At 33.4% G+C, this 18,272-nt stretch overlaps 1 protein-coding gene across 4 annotated transcripts in view; it reads right to left on the bottom strand.

Annotated features, from left to right (window-relative positions):
- Positions 1–415: 415 nt before the first annotated feature.
- Positions 416–18,272, bottom strand: part of SYDE2 (synapse defective Rho GTPase homolog 2) — a 38,495-nt gene continuing 20,638 nt past the window's right edge. For 3 of the 4 annotated variants that reach the window (XM_007173059.3, XM_057529227.1, XM_057529207.1), the window contains 4 exons: positions 17,283–17,409; positions 10,574–10,755; positions 7,629–7,860; positions 416–2,842 (listed from right to left, as the gene is read on the bottom strand). In XM_007173059.3, coding sequence (XP_007173121.2) covers positions 2,346–2,842; positions 7,629–7,860; positions 10,574–10,755; positions 17,283–17,409 — 1,038 coding nt within the window. In that variant the 3' untranslated portion in view covers positions 416–2,345. Of the gene's footprint in view, positions 2,843–7,628; positions 7,861–9,604; positions 9,800–10,573; positions 10,756–17,282; positions 17,410–18,272 lie in introns of those variants that run through there. The other variant, XM_057529219.1, reaches the window with a different exon arrangement.

Genomic DNA, 18,272 nt, shown 5'->3' on the forward strand with positions numbered 1-18,272 from the left:
GATCCCAGGAGATTATAAAAAGCAGGTACAGAAGCTCAAAATAGATTTGAAGTAAAAGGCCATATTAAATAAAGGCATATACCTATTGAGCACTTCTGAATACAGCAGAGTCAATAAAAGAGGTTTATTGGGCTTCCCTGGTGGTGCAGTGGTTAAGAATCCGCCTGCCAATGCAGGGGACACAGGTTCCAGCCCAGGCCCGGGAAGATCCTACATGCTGCGGAGAAACTAAGCCCATGCACCACAACTACTGAGCCTGAGCTCTAGAGCCCACAAGCCACAACTACTGAGCCCACGTGCCTAGAGCCCGTGCTCTGCAACAAGAGAAGCCACTACAGTGAGAAGCCCGTGCACAACAATGAAGACCCAACACAGCCAAAAATAAATAAATTAATAAATTAATAAATTTAAAAAATAAAAAAATAAAAGAGGTTTATTATGACAGTGATTTAAACAACAAATGTTTAGTATTTTCTACTTATGATGGCAGAGATTAACTTTAAAACTATTCCCATTCAAAATAACGTAACAAAATAAGTGTGGCCCTTAAAGTACTGCAGATTCTGGAAAACTCAATTTTGGACAAAAAAAAGTTATTACATATATTTATGGATAATATATGATGGTCCAATACTTTAACATGTTCGCTTTAAAAGAATGACTTTAAAATAAGTGACCCTTAAAAATCATTATAATAATTAATAGCATGACACCAAGGTTATATATTTTAATAAAGCTTTTACATTTCTGGAACAACTGAGTAATTCATACAATATATGTGATATAGCAAACAAAAGGAAGAAGACTGAGACAGTCTTCTTACAAAATATTTAGGTACATTTCTACTGACTGTTTACTCAATATATATATATCTGTCACATATTCTTTTGGGATTCTTCTGAATTGTTATACAAAGCTTTAAAAATGAAAATTTCATATAAAAATAGTTATTTATCTGGTTTTTTAACAAGTAAATTTTCAAATTAAATAACAAGGTGTTCCACTTATCAATGTATATTGCATAGAAATAGTTAAATACTTTAATATTTAGAAAAACATCAAGGAATCAGTTTTTTTAATGGCTGCTACATCTTTAAGTTGATAACTCAAATTTTATTAATAATTTTAAATTCCACATTCTGTAGGTATAAAAGTTTAAAAAAATACATTCCGATTTAATAAAAAAACTTCTAAATTTACATTTTCAAACACTGTTGTGATTGCTATAATGACTATCTTGAAGATATAATTAGCCAAAATAAGTTAATTTTTAAAAATCAATAACATGTAGTATGCTGGCAAGATTTCTTTAGAAACAAATGAAGGTAATTATAAAGTCAAAGTTATATATGTACTATTACAAATAAATATGTTCTAAGTATAATTACTTTGTTTTAAAAAGCAGAAGATAAAAACACATAGATTAGGTGAAGAATTTTAAATTTAAGTCACCAGTACAGAAATCTCAAAACTTAATCCCTTAAAAAGTTAGAAGATTTCAATTTAAAGGATGACTTCTCACTGGGGATATTGTGACTTTCTATGAATCAAAAAAGGAAAGTCTATTTTTTCTATATTTAGATGTTTCTAGTGTTTTGGTTCAAGAGTTTCTATGCAACTCCTCCTTTAACTTAAATGTTCTTTCCCTGAAAAGGACATTTTTAAGCTAACGATTTTGGCCTCATGACATATATTTTAAAGATACATGTGATTCTGCAGCCAATCCCTCCCCTCATTCTAATACCTATATATATATGCACTTATAAATATATACATATTTTCGGGATTATAAAAATATTTAATTTTATGTTTAAATAATTACTGAATGTTAATACAGAATACATTACTATTTGTATAATTTTACTTTTATTTATAAAAAGGTTTTCTTATAGCAGCATTTGCATTGCAAATGAAATGTGATGGAATGACGTTGCAGTGTGCACGGACTCATACTGCAAATCAGACTAAGCAGCCATAGCATTCTTCTAGAAGGAACATCTGTTTCAGAAAAGCAGTTCCTATAAAGTACAAAAATCTTGAGGGGCTAATAACTTATGTGAATCTTAGAAGTGCATTTTAAAGTTATAGCCACAGAATTGGCAAGATTTAAACAAATATCCATAAGAAGTCCAGGTTATCTTTTTACCTCAAGAAAAATTTTCTAATGAAATAAGTAAAAATTATATAAATGAATGGTGTTTTTAATTGAATCACATGAACCTGTTAGAAAGTAACTGAAGCTTTCAAGAGTAAAAAATTTAAAACATCACTGTGAGAGATACAAGAAAGTGACAAAGATTGATGTGAAACTTAAGACATTATTAAAAAAAAAAAAACTCTCAATCTCAAACACTCATATTAAGCTTGTTTTTGTTGAGTTCACGCTCCAGATTTCCAATCAAAGTATCGATACTTTCTTGTAGATCTTTGAGATTGACTTTTCGGTCCCTAGACTCAATAGCCTGCATTGTCAAATATGTCTGAAATGCGCACTCTTTGGATGTGGGAGTTGGCTGTTCAATCATGATATCTGGTTCATACATTTTGCTACAGTTTTCTCCATTTTCTCTGTCTTCTGAAGGCACATCGTCATAATCCACATCATTTAAATTTTCTTTCATATTTAAAAAGTAGTTTTCTCCACAGCTGCTCCAGTCTCCTGCATAACGATTACTTAGTGGACTGTCTAACCTGGTTTGCCTTGGCCTAAGTACTCTTGATGAATCAGTACCACTCAAATTTAACAGGTAAGGTCGTTCTTTCTTCCGCCTCAAATAATTTAGAGAAGACTTGTGCTCTGGGAACAAATTGTTTGCTGATTCTTTGATAGTTAAACGTTGCACTAGAAACAAACAATAAATTTGCTTTAGCGACAGTAATCCAACTGAATCCAATTTAAAAACACAGAGCTAAATATAAGCCATTTAATAATCAACTACAAACATGCATTAAAACAAACACATGCACACTACCAAAACAAAGCATTCCATAATTATTTTTTCTATCATCAGACATAATCAAGATTAGGGACAGAAGCCAGTAGAATGTTCAGTGGTGCTAATTCATGCTATATCACAACATCCCAAAATAAATTTCCAATGTTGATTAACTTTCTGTGCAAGTTAATTATTATCTAGATGTAATTCAAACAGTAGCTAAGCTGGTAGCTTCTTCTAAATTAAAAGCTACAGCAAAAAGCAGGCAAGGCATGTTGGAGTACAAATGAAACAAAAGTTCCTTCATCTGCAAACATCTAAATGAGGCCAAGGCATCTAAAGTGCTCACTCTAAAAGTTCTAACCTTTGTGTTTTTTTGCAATTCTATTAGCAGCAGTGTCATAATTTACTTTACTTTAAGCAGCCCAAATTTCACTTTGATAAAATGAACGAAATCTAGACTTGTCCACTTGTTACCTGAGCTTGATTATACAGCATTAGCTACTAAGAGTCTTCATCTATTGCCTGAAAATAGTACAGATATTTTATTTTCCCATTCTGGTTAGGAATCTAACAATCTCAAATAACATTCCTCATATTAAGACTAATTTCTTCTATTAGTAGGCATTGCACTGGCCAAATATATTACCATGGAGACACACATTATTTCACAACAAACCAAGGCTTTACAGTTTACTCTTTTGTGTGTATTGAACAAAACACTTGTCGAATGGACTTAATTTAAATGTTGAGGCACGGCTATTAAAAACTGTCCATAATACCTTTCTCTTTCTGCTTGTTTATTCTCCATTAATAAGTACCTCTCCATTCATACTTCCCTTCACTAAGATAAAGGGAACATATAATCAGTGATAACGCACCAACTTTACACTCTCCAACATCTAATAAATACTTGTTTCCTACTGTATAAAATAATTGAAGAATAATATAAACACGTATATGGTTCTAGTTTTCCAGACATACAGTGATTTTATAACATTTTCAGAGATTGCATAATTTTTTTAACTTATTTTATTAAAATACTTGATAACTTTGTATAGGTATGTCTTTAACATTTTTGTTTATCTGCATTTTTATGATGGTTATTACAGATCATTATGACAGCTAAAAGCTCTTGATCTAAAACTTTCTAGAAAATAAAGGTCTGATAATTACTTTACCTTGATATTTAATAACAATATTAATATAGAATGTCCTATGTCATTAACTGATGCAATTGCAGAATTGATATCTGAATTTTTCCACTTTAATTATTCATATTCCTTCTTCTGTTGAAACTGCTTATCTCCTCTAAATCTCCTTGCTTTCCTCCCTTCATTTTCTGTGCTTTTCCTGTTCTGCTTAGTGCTTAAGTGTCATGGCTATTGTTTTTGCCAACCCATTACAGTACTCTGCTAACACTGAGGTCATCTGGTTTGTGATCCAACCAAAGCAAAACATTTTTGATTCTGTGTTAAGCTTGTCTTATTTTGTCTGCATTTTCCGACATTCACCTGCAAAACCCACATTCATTTTACTGTCGGGTGTTTAAAGTTGTTTAACCAAGTTCTTATCCAAACATTATTTTTGTATATTTTCTTGGAAAATATTTAGGAAACCAATTATAATATTTTATATCTTTTAGACTAAAACTTCAATTTCTACAAAATCAACTTTACTAGCTTTTTAAACTACTGATGGTGAAATGGTTTCCTATTAAATATGTAGATAAAATGGCTAATTTTAACCCCAAAAGAAAAGTTCTGGTTTTCCTAGCACTGTTGACTACTCACCTTCAACAGGATAAAATGAACATGCAGACTATAAATTTGCTGAAAATTTTTCCAAACATAATGATAATTACTAAGAAACTTAATTTTCTTATCTTGTTTTCTTCCAATAGATTTATATTTTTAGTCACCACTTTATTAGCTTTTTATCTATAGTATAATTACCTTATTTAACACAATATATTGGGTGTCTAGTTAGTGCCAAGTATTCTGTTAGGACCTGGAAATATAAGGGTAAGCAAAATATAGTCCCTGACCTCATTAAGCTTAGTCTAGTGAAAAAAATGAAACAAAAAGAATTAGGGAAAATTGATAGCTTTTCCAAAAGAAAAAAAAAAAAAGAAAGCCCTATCCCAAATCTATTCATCATAAAAAATGTGATACACCAAACAGCTGGTCTAAGAGTTACACACTCTCTAAAGCTATTTCCCCATCTATAAAGTGAAAGGGTAGCCTATCGTTAATTACCAATACTCTTAAAACAGCAACCCTATTTTTAAAAAGCAACTATTTTGTAAAAACCCAGTACATAGGAAAGGTGAAAAGAAGACTGTTTTGGTCAAAAGGGAAATATGTTTCCATTTTGCTCCCGCACCTGTTGCCAATCTGGCCTCAAGGCTGCTTCTAAAGAATTTAGGACTTTGGCAGAAGACAATCTGAAAAGCAATTGGCAGGCTGACTTTTACCTTCCAGTACCAATATGCCAGGGTTCTAACTGATCACTTTGAAGACAGATTTTTCAAGTAGAAAGCTCAAAGCAAATTATATTCTTGCCCAAAATAACACAAAATAAAATAAAAAGTTAAGGAAGTAAAAAGGCAGGTGGGCAGGAAAGGGTGGAACCAATTCTTTTTACCTCTGGAGTAGGGGAAGTTCCCAAAAGAAAAATAAGTAGGATACAGATAGCAAGGGAGCTAAAACCTTCCACTGAATGCATAGAGATGAACATTCACCAAGTTAATATGGTGTGGCCCATTCTCTACGTCACCATCAATTTTCTCAGGCTCAGTAAGTACACTATATCTACTTGATTTCTGCCTCTTCTTGAATCCAAAAGCAAGTGATGTTAGAGGGCAAAACTAACTGCTGTTTCCTCTTATCTTTCTGCCCTGTTCTGTCCTTTGTTTGAGGTATTATAACTAAAGAAAAATAACAGGTTATAGATGATGGGGCAGTTATTTTTAAATCCAATCACACAAACCTTTGGAATAAGGTACTGTACATTAGGAGACAGTTGCTTAAAGTTGTCATTGAAATACTGTACAGTGAATCTCAAATCTGAACCTGGCTTTTTTCCATAACATACAATATAAGTTAAGTTTTTGCTCCTAAACCCAAGACTAAGATGACTATTACAAAATAATGAAGTGACATTAACCACTGATACAGAATTAACGATAAAGAACTCAGGTACTGATAATAAACTTAGTATCTCCAGGCAAACAAATTTTCATTTGTGATTAGAATGATAAGATGGCTCCTTTCCCAATTCCTCATGTTTATTGAAATTAAAGCAGTTCTAGGAAAAGCTAAGAAACACATATTTAAAACTTGAACCTGAGTGATTTCTTATGTTGGGCACCAAGTGCAGAAATCAGACCAATTAACCAGAGCATCTTCATTCAGGACTTTTAAATAATAAATAACACATACTAACTCAGGTAAAATATAAATTAGAAATGATTTTTTAAGCCTGTGTTTAAAAGAAAGCAAAAATGTTAACTCTACAAATTTAAAAGTTGAAAATTTTTATTAGCTTTATTTTTAATTCATTTTTTAAAATTAATTAGATTTTTTAAAAGACTAAATCAAGCATTCCTTTGTACTTTGGTCTATTCTTCTCATATACATTAATAAAAGCGTAACAAAGCACATTTACTGAGGGCTAACTTTATGCTAAACTCTCTGCTCATTTCCTTAGATGCTTTATCTCAATCTTCACAAAAACCCTGAGGTAGGCACTATTTATAGAGAAGCAAACTGAGGCCTAGGAAAACTAAAGTGTTTGCCTGAGTCCACACTGCTGGTGAGCACCACAGTCGGATCTGAATCTAAGCCTGACTCCAGGGCCCAAGCACTTCTACCACTGTGCACTACACTAAGCATCTAAGTACTTTCACACTTGGTACTATGCACGGTAGGGGAGGGAAGCAGGGGCTACTACCATGTAAGAAATTTTTGGAACCTAAATACAGGACCCTTTATAAAACATCTAACTAAATACATATTCCTTTTAGCTCTGAAACTACATAAGAGATGTATTAGAAAAATAACTGTCAGCCTTTCGTTATTGAGTAGAATGGGGATGGATAAGAAAGATGGAAAGATTGCAGATAACCGTCAACTCAAGCCTGGATTACTTGAAGAATGACCATGAATACAGTATAGACATCAGGAGGAAGAACTGATTTAAGGAGAAAAATGAATTCTGCTTTATATCAGCTGAAATGAAAACGAGAAGGGTAAAGAAATTAGTATTTTACTGAGTACCTATTATGTGCTAAGAGCTGTGTTGAGCACCTTACACACGTAATTCTTTATTTAATCCTCCTATAAATTCTATAAACATATTACTAATCCACATGACAAAAGATGATACTGAGGCTCTATGATGTTAAAGAACTTGTCCAAGGTCAGACTGCTAATAAGTGACACAACCAGGATTCAAATCCAGAGCTGACCAAATCCAAAATGTATACATTGATCTCTATGTCTACAATAGTATCAGCAAAAGCAGAAAATTTAAATGGAGAAATCTAAAGGGCAGGTATCAATTCATAATTATTTTAAAAAGCAAAATCTAGAAAAGATTTTCTTCAATCATACATGGGCATATTTAATGATTAGCTAATTCAAACACCCTATCATTGAAAGAGAAAAATATTTCCATAGAATCATTTACCTGGCCAGAGTTGAAGTAAGTAATGAAGAACTTCAATATGTTTTTTAAAATCCAAAGCACTTGCAAGTTCTTCTGAATCAGTGAAGACTCTGTTGTTATGGGTGGAAGTCTCTTGCCTCTGACTTAATAATACGGGTCCAAAGCACACAGCCAAATTCTGGCAAGTCATCTTATTCACGTCACGATAAGAAGCCACCAATTTCAAATGATCCAACAACATCATTAGGGTTGCCTAAATTGAATTAAATTAAATTTCACTTAATACAGTCACACGGGGACAAATTCAAGGCAAATATAGATGGGCATACTGTCACTTTTTAAAAGGTTGTTTCAAAGATTTGCTTGTAAGTTGGATGTTTGGAACTTGAAACATAGTTTCTTATAGAAATGTTACACAGGGCCCTTAGGTTTCAATGACATAATCTGATTCATTAAATGGTTAAAATATACATTCTATAAAGTGCTCATGAATGCATTCCAAATTTCAGCTGGAGTCCCCGGGAAAATATACCATCAACTTTTTCCTCTCTTCCCTCCTCTAAAAAGATAACAGCAAAGGCTGCAATGGAAAGGGGATTAGGGTGAGAATGTTCATTTTTAAGTTCAGATAAATCCTGTAGTCATAAGTAGGGACCAACATCCTAAAATCTAGGGAGCCAACCATGGCCAGGTTCTATTGTGATCCAGATTAGGAAAAAGGCCAATGCACTTCTTAGCTAATAAATATTTTAAGTAGACAAACCATGGAAAAGAGAAGAATAGTATAATTAGAAATGAAAAAAAAAATTGATTGAAAAAATTTTTTTAAATCCTTGAAAAAACTAGTAAGGGGAGTTTGTTCAAGAAGTTAGAATGGTTATTTAGGTTTAAGCAGTTATGGAAAGGAATGATGTTTTTTGATATACTAGCATATGATCAATCATTTAACAAATAAAATAAGTATGTAATTTCTTCTTCATAATTGTGTTGAAGAAATAAACGCCAACTATAATTTGTAATTTTTAAACATTATTAAAGAAAGAAAAAAAATCAAAATGACATTTCTGGAGTCAAAGTGACAACTGGATTTGATGATTAGAAGGTAATTAGTAACCTTGGCAAGAACAGGTCCACAGAGATGGAGCAGGAAGCCAGATGACAATATGCTGAGTAGTAAATGAGTGGTGAAGAAGTGATAACCGCCAGAATAAACATTTGCTCAATGTTTGGCTGTGAAGGGAAGGAATGAGGGGAAAAATGGATCTAGGGTAGACTAGATTGATATTTTGAAATCAAAATGGATCTAGAGTAGACTAGACTGATATTTTGAAATCAAAACCAGTCACACATTGGTTAACACAGTTAACACACACACACACACACATACAACTGGTTAAATACATTAGGTTCAATCTCAATAGCAAGCCAAGAAACACAACCTAAAATAAGAAATCTTTTTTTTTTTGTCTACGAAATAAAATCAGCCAAAAAATGTAATTGTTGTGTCCCTTTTGAAAAGTAATATGAAAAATGTATTAAGAGCCTCAAAATGTTCACATTATTTAAATCAGCAATTCCACTCTGAAATTCTATTCCAACCAAGTAATTCTAACTGAAAAGAAATCTTTGGACAAATATATACAAATAGGTTCAAACCCTAAATATCACACAAAACAGAATGGTGATAAATTGTCAAATCTACTCAATGGAATATTATGCAGCCTTTTTAGAAAGAATATTAACAGCATGAACTTTAAGGCCAGAAAGACCTAAGTTCATATGACAGACTACAACACTCAAAAAAGCTATATACTCTTGGGCAAGTGATTTACATTCCCTGACACTCAAATCTTCACTTATAAGTAAAATGACATGTATAACCTTACCTTATATTGGTGAAGGGATATTTCTGCCCCACACCCCACCCTTCTGCTTCTGTCTACCTTTGTAGCTGCTCCCCTCCCCCATCCAAAAGAGCAGTAATTGCTAATCTAACCAGACAGAGTACAGGCCATTCAGATGACTACAATAAACTAGTGAATGAAGGTATTGGGCTTAAAACATTTCTACCCACTCACTTTTGACTTTCTGTTCTCATATGATAAGAAATATAGGGACTTCCCTGGTGGTCCAGTGGCTGAGACTCCATGCTCCCAATGCAGGGGTCCCGGGTTCGATCCCTGGTCGGGGAACTAGATCCCACATGCCGCAACGAAGACCCGGCACAGCCAAATAAATAAATAAATAAATATTTTTTAAAAAGAAAGAAATATAGGCAAAGCCAGCCTCATCTGGATAAGCCTGGCCACATTTCTTTCCCTTATTTTCCCTTTTGTTCTAAGGAACAAGAGCTAAAGTTAGGCTAAAACTAGTTCTGCAGACCCAGTCATCCTATCTCTCCTGCAGACATATCTGAAGATACTGGTCCCAAGATTCAGATTGTGGGGAGGGGGCAAATGGAAAGAGACAAGGAGGAAGGAAATGGTGGTGGTGAGGGTTGTTTAAGTCTTGAGGCTAAGCCATGTACACCAATAAGTACCATATTTTTAAAATACTAAAAGGAACTACACCAAAATGTTAATTATTGTTGCCTTTAGATATTGATAATTATAATTTCCATTCATCTTTTCTATATCTTCCTAAATTTTCTATAATAAACATATATCATTTTAACAATAACAATACTCTTTTAAAACTTATAGGGAGTATTCATGCCTAGGCTAAAATCATATACAGAAAAGATAAAATTATTTTCTAGATTTATTCTGTTTAAGAAGCAGTTTCTAGATTTATGCTGTTTAAGTAGCCTTTGGCAAAGGCAGAGCTAAAACTCATGAGTGCTACAAATGTCAAATATCTAAAAAATTATTTGTAGCTCTGGAGCTAAGTATACAATTCATTAGCTGGCTTTCAGAAAAAATGCATACCAATTGTGCTTACCTTCAATGCATACCAACTGTGCTTACCTTCTCAACGTCAGGCAGACAATCCAGCAGGTCAACAGTGTACTTAGAATCACTTGGATCATTCTCACAACCATTTGATGACATTTTCAAAGGATTTTTTGCCATTGCATCTAATACAGCCTCATAAAGCTGCTTTGTTATCAGAGGAGAAGGAAGTTCTCTTAAATAATCCTTAAGAACACCTTCAGAAAACAAACCAGAGACAGATGGCAATTAGTCTTTAGAGTGAAATAAACTGTGGTGAATTTTTTTTCAAAGAATTATTACAGCCAACTTTTAACATTCTGAAAACAATAAAAGCAACAATGTAAAAAGAAGTATTATAACAAAACAATAGCAATTTGTATCCTTAGAAATTGCTTCACTAATTGACTTTTTGTTTTGAGACCCTGCTAATAATGTACACACGTAATAGCCAATTATCATACATATTAGGTTTGTTCACACAGTAAATCCCTTATAAAAAGCTCCTCTAAGTGCATGTAAAGAAAATAAGGCATACTAATATTAATTGTAAATTATTCCAATTATGTGAATTTTTAATTTCTAGGCTTTTCATAAGCCCTTGCAAATAAGTGAGCTATATAAATATATCTCCTCTTTAATACAGACGATATGGCTTAAACATACATACTGGATAGTATGGATAATCTCTAATGCTATACTATGGAAGGAAAAACTCATTCCTAAAACCAAACAAATTAAACCAAAAGCCAAGAACAGAAAACATCAGACTTGTCACTGTAATAGGAATGAGGTTAAGTCAATTTCAAACACACCACAAGTAGTTATGAACTAAGAGATGATATACCTATAGTAGAGGAAACAGGAAAGAGTAATTAATGGTTGTTACATATAAGGTAGGTAAGATACTAGCTAAAGGCTAGAATGTGATCACAAGGAAAAATAGAAGACATTTCTGACACCAAAAACCTTAATAGAGACAATATTTAGAAAATGCTCTCAGCTTAGCCGAGAACTTAGTTTGAGAGCTTAATTTGAATTTAAACATGATCATAAAGGAAGTTTCCCATCTAATAAATCTTTTAAATTTGATAGACCATGGTTCATTAGTTTCTTATGCATCCTTCCATTATTTGCTTATGCAAATATAAATAATATATTACTATTTGTTCCCCTTTATTACATAAAAGATAGCATATATGTCCTGTTCTGTTTCTTGCTTTTTCATTTAACATCATATCCTTGCCATATTTTCAGTACATAGAGATTTTCTTCAAACATTTTTACAGCCACATCACAGTATTCCAATGTACGGATGTCCCATAATTTGATCTAGTCAGCTGCAATAGACAGCTACTTAGGTTCTTTCTAATCTTTTGTTATTTCAAAACATGCTACAATGAATAACGTGCACATCATTACTTTGTATGTATGCAGGTATGTTGGTAGGACGAATTCCCAAAACAGGACCACTGGGTCAAAAATACATTTGTCATTTTGAGGGAAAAGGAGGTGTAAGGATATTTCCTAGGTCTGGGGCTTCAGCATCTAGGTGAATAACAGCGTTATTACTTGAAATAGGGGAAAAAGGAGGAAAACCATGTTTTAGGGTATAGGAAGGAGTTTCATTTTGAACATATTAAGCTTAAGGTATCTATGGGACATTCAAGCCTACTGGATATAAAAATCTGAGGCTCAGGAAAGAAATGGCTGGAGACACAGATCTGAGAATGATCAACTTAAAGAGGATAACTGGAAACTTGGGAATGACTGAGATTATCAAGGCAGCATCCAGCATGATATGAGAAGGCCTAGTGATAAGAGAAGGCTGTGAAGAACATCAGTAGGAAGAACGGCTAAAGGAGTATGAGTGGTAAGAAGAGGCAGGATGGGGGTGGGGGTGAGACAGGCAAATATGCTGCAAGGAAGTCAAGGAAAGAATGTTTCAAGAAAGAGTTTAAGGTATCAGTTGATACCCAATAAAAGCTAGGTTAGATAAGAAGAGTGTTCTGGATTGGTCATCTGTATGTTAAAATCATTCAGAATGATGGCAGGACTCCAGTTGGAAATCTAACCATAGGCAAGGTATCAAAGTCTTCACTGAATAAATGGGAATGCCCAAGAGTTCTGTAGGTGATGTTAAATACGAAAGGCAGAGGTGGTGCAAGACTGTGCCACGAGCCTCCAAAAAGCCTTATTCCTTCATTGAGCATAAGTTCCTACTCAGTAGTAAAAAGGTAATAACCTGGAAATAGCACTAAGGAACCAAGAGAATAGTGACCAAACTTTTTCTTTTTTTTTTTTTTTTTAATTTATTTATTTTATTTATTTATTTTTGGCTGCGTTGGGTCTTCGTTGCTGTGTGCAGGCTTTCTCTAGTTGTGGCGAGAGGGGGCTACTCCTCGTTGAGGTGCACGGGCTTCTCATTGCGGTGGCTTCTCTTGTTGCAGAGCACGGGCTCTAGGCGTGCGGGCTCAGTAGTTGTGGCTCATGGGCTCTAGAGTGCAGGTTCAGTAGTTGCGGCGCATGGGCCCAGCTGCTCTGCAGCACGTGGGATCTTCCTGGACCAGGGCTCGAACCCGCATCCCCCGCACTGGCAGGTGGATTCTCAACCACTGCGCCACCAGGAAAGCCCCAAACTTTTTCTTTGATGTATACAAAGAGATACATCATATATAAAGTGCTTGGCATATAATAATAATCAATACATGTTAGACGTACAGTGATGATAATGATAAAGCATTTTGTACACAGTACGCATGCAACAATTGTTTATTCACATTCCTTAACTTATATCATGTGATCTTTACTACTATCATTAGTTTCCTACAATGAATTGCAACATTCAGTGTAAAGAGCATTGAGTTACAATTAGAAAGTGAAAATGCAATTTTCTGTAGCTGCCAAATAAAGACACTACTAACCCTTTAGGGCATAATATTTTTTAAAGGTTCCATATTTGTTCCTTGACAAAGCAAGACTTGTTAGTTCTTATAAAACTCAATATGCCCTGGTAGCTTGAGACTTGCCCTATAATGCAATTATATTAAATCAAAACCTAAAAGATCTCCAGAAAAGATAACTTTATACCTTAGTGAAACATATATGTCAAATATCATTATCCTTTATATGATTAATATGCTAAACAACCTTTAATATAAATGGAATTTTAAATTAACCCAAGTTCAAGATTACTTACTTCACTATAATTTGAGGGCAAATAAGAGAGAATTATTATAACAAATATTAAGCACTTAAAGTATGCTCAATGAACATTATGTTCAATGAAGTAAAAATTATAGTTGCTTTTCTATAAGCAGACAAACGTCACAGGAAAAATAATCAAAAGATTTTATAAAATGAAACAGAGAGGAGGTATTCATAGTGCGTTGTAACATATATGGTATAACTACTCATCAATCTAGAAATTAGCTATATGGCCTTATCCCAAAAACTTAGTGATAGGCAGGAGCATCTTAAAGCCATATTGCCTTCTTAACATCTTTCAAACACTTTGGGACATAAAAACCATAAGATAATAAATTTGTGGTGACAATCTTTAATGTTACAGGAGCTACTTAAAAAAGACTTGGGGAGAATTTATGATGAAGTTTATTTAATGCAACACAGTAAATCTTTTATCATGTACTTGAAGCAGGCAATTATTGATAAATAAAGAACTGGTTCTAGTTACATCTCTTAAGCTGCCCTGTAATAGTTAGAAACTATGAAACCATATGCCTCTCACCCTCATTCAGGCACAGGACCAACTACACAGAGAAATTCTACTCATCCCCATGGTGGGATATACATATCACCACACTAAAAAAAAGTCATTCTCATCTCTAAAACTACTTCTTCTCAGAAGCTGCTTTGAAGTACCTATATTTTATTAATTCTCAATCACAAAATTCACCCTGTTCTCTCTGCCTAAAACTCTAATAATCACTAAATAAATAATGTTGACTTTTCTAATTTCTTCTCTTGTACTATGAATAGATTTTATATCTTAAATTTTGCACCTGATTGAAAAAAATCTGGTTTGTCTGGAGCACTTCATTCTGTATTCCAGACAAACCAGCTACTAAGAATGCATTAAACTGTGAGTAAACTCTATCATTCACTCCATTAATATCTCTTCTTTTAGACCTACTGAACTGTTAATTATAAAGTTTACTTGAAATGTGAGTTCACGTGGAACAAACACATGAGGCAACACTATTACTGGCCAGTTCCCCAAATCAACAATACCCTTTATTTTGAGCCACGATGAGCCCTTGTGTATATTTTATTGCAATTCCAATGATATTTCTCAGACAAACCTTATGTCATTCCATTGGCTTTCTATCAAGAAAGAAAACAGCTCTAGGTTCTTCTGAAAAACAGCTTTACTGAAATGGAATATACAAAGAATAAAGCCAAGAAATACCCAATTCATAAATTATGTAAACTCTCAATTTTAGAAAAGAATGCTTCTATAAATCTTTCATTGACCTATTGTCATACCTTCTGCATATGCTGCAAATTTCCAACTAAGGACCTTCTCTTATAACAAATAATCAATTCAAACCACATCACTTCATCTTTTTAAATTATACACATTTGACATAATTTTTATCTCCAAGACAAGGCTTCAACCAAGACAAAAATCTCCTTTTATTTAGTTATAGAGTGTAATTGTCTGAGAATTGCTATTTATAAAATTTTTCTTTAATAAGTTTATAAAATGAGTCCTTTGCTGATTTTGTTATCTACACATTATTAAGGGAAAAATTCTACTTTTTTGTAGAAATGACCCATTTTTTAGTAGAAATAATATGCCTTCTTCCTTTATAAAATAAAAGTAACCATTATTTCTGTTTGATAAAACTTAAGAGAAAGAAAAAGTGCTTTGGTTTGTTCCCTCTTAGAATTAAAATGCTTGGGATCAAAGTTTTAGTTATCTAAGAATATAATATTAAATATTCTATGAAATACAGTCATTCAGAGTTCAGAGATTGGGAAGCTCAATTATTTGGAAAGTCTCAATCCTAACAGTTAGCTTTAAGGATTTCAACTAATAAAAATCTCTTGAATATGTGCAAGTTGAACCTTCCTCAAATTCTCACCTAGACAATTAATTGTGTGTAAAATAAGAAAGCAAATTAGATGAGAAAAACAAACACTATTACAGCAAGAAAAAAAAACAGTAGTTGACAGTAGAGAGAAGAAAAAGACTATCAAAATACACAGATGATCTAGAAATACATACCAAAGCATCTGTAGGTAAAAGGATGTGATAGCTGAGATATGGTTCAAAATAATCCAAGTTTGGGAAGAATCAAATGAGGGGTATAAATGAGACAGGTTTGGTCATGTGTTGATTATGGAAGCCAGGTGATGGATAAAGAAGGTTTATCATGGTATTCTCTCTACTTGTGTATATGCTTGAAAACTTTGCTAATAAAAAGTAAAACAACAACAAAAAACAAACATGGAATTATAAGCCAATAGACCTCGAATATTGATTAGTTATGAAAAATCTCCTAATGGCCAAATTCAAAGGCCTTTTTTCTGTTCTCATTTTATATGATCTCTCCACAGAATGACAGTGCATCACATCTTTCCTTAACACTCTGTAGTCTCTTGTTTCCCATACTTTCTGACTCCTTTCCTCTCAATCTCTTTAGATGTTCCTTCTTTCTTTGCCTGCCTCCAAAGTTTGGAGATCCTCAAAGTTCTTGTCTTTTCAAACTCTATAGACAACTGCAAGGCGTTAATTACAACTAGTGCCAATGACCATCAAATTGCCGTTTTCTAACCCCACCAGTCAGGGTATTAGAAGTGTATTTACAATGCTATGCATTGGATTGCATTCATCACCTGGGTAAACAGCAGATCCCTCTCATTCTACTACATCCTCTCCTTAGCTGTAGGAGATATATCCTTGATATATCCACTGAGATCTCCTACTAGTACATCAAATTCAATATATAAGTTTGAAAAAGAAACCCAATTCATAACCTTTTCCTACATTTCTCCACCGAAAGCAGTAGCTTTCCTCTCAGCTTTCTTATTTCTGCTCATGGAACCCAATCAACCAGGTGTCAAAGTCAGGATTGTCTGGGCCCTCCCTTTCTTCAAATACTTTCAATTCTATTTCTTCCTGCTGTTGCTGCTGCTGCCAGATGCCGTCCAATCTCATTACCTCCTTGCTGAGACTATTGTCAAGGCTTCCTAACTGGTTTTCCTTCCTCTTGTTTCTTCTAATTTCAGTCCATCACACAGACTTGCCAGATAAATATTCCTGAAGACTATCTCTAAAGATTTCACTCCCCTGCTCAAAAATCATTGATGAAAAAAAAAAAAAAATCATTGATGGATCCCCTCTGTCTAGTAAATAAATCTAAATTCTCTAACCAGATAGTCAGTGCCCCTTATATTATGTTTGCTCCAGTCAAACTGAACTCTGATGACATTTTATTTATCCCTCTATGAAGAAAAGGTACCCTTCTCCTTCTGTTAGCTACTACAGTTAATTTAATGTAGGTCTCTTCCTCCCAACACTTGTTGGCTGTTTGAGGATAGGGACCATATCTTGATATCTCCCCACAGAAAATAACACAGTAGTGTTTGTAAAAGAAGGAAAATAAGACTGCAGAATAAAACCAAATTAAATTTAGGCTACAAAATAGTATTTCAATTCTCTTTCCTGCAGATGTAGTCTTTCCAGAATGTGTACTTAAAAATAACATCTATTTATTACCTGTTATTACATTTATATCTGGGTATTGGCTTTCACACAGACCAACAGCTTTGCTATCCTTCTCAAAAGCCTCTCGAAGTTCTTTCTTGACTGCTGCCGAGCCACATAATCGGTACAGGCCAACTACCTAGAAGTAAAATTATGGCCACATTATGGTTAATTGGATAAAGAGAAAATATTATAGTGCAGTATGTATAAATCACATGAACTTGGCAATCTAATATGTTCTGATGGCATTTAATTAAAAATATCTCAAACATAGCTTTTGAAATCTCACCATAGACTATACTGATTATACTTATATAGTTTAATAAAAAATTATATTCTTTCCTTTAAATTTGAACAATATACTGTGATTTCTGTAATGCTGGCTATCATATCTTAAGCAAAGATACAATCCCTACTCTTTAGTTTTACATGCGCAAACAATATCTCCATGCCCCAAGATGGTGCCCTTTCACATCTTTTGCTCTAGACTGAAGTAATACAGCACAGCAGTTAAACTAGGGTTTTGGATTCATAAAGCCCCGCACTATCACTCCTTGCTTGGTGAATTTGAGCAAGGTACTTAATCTCTTTAAAATTCGGTTTATTTATTCAAAAAAAGTATATTTTTGAAATAAGGTTCCAGTATACTATTTGTGTAAAGTTATCTTTAAAAAAAAAAAATAAGTTTCTGAGGAAGAAATAAAAATAAATCCAGGATTTTTTAACTTATCAAATTAATTGATTATAAAGCAATGAAGGAAATTCAATTAAAATAGTATATTAAAGGTAAAATAAAACTTCTGGTTCAAAATGTATATAAGATGCAAAGATACCACTCACTCTCCCCTCAACCTACATTAAAAAGATTTGTTTTTTAAACACTGTTAGTTCAGTATAAATTCACTAAGAGGAAGTCAACATGGTATCTTAAAGAGAAAACATGCCTGATTAAGCAATTGGAGTTTTTTAAAAGGATAAACCTTCAAGAAAATTGAGGAAAGC

This window comes from Balaenoptera acutorostrata, chromosome 1 (assembly GCF_949987535.1).
Source record: "Balaenoptera acutorostrata chromosome 1, mBalAcu1.1, whole genome shotgun sequence".
NCBI lineage: Eukaryota > Metazoa > Chordata > Mammalia > Artiodactyla > Balaenopteridae > Balaenoptera > Balaenoptera acutorostrata.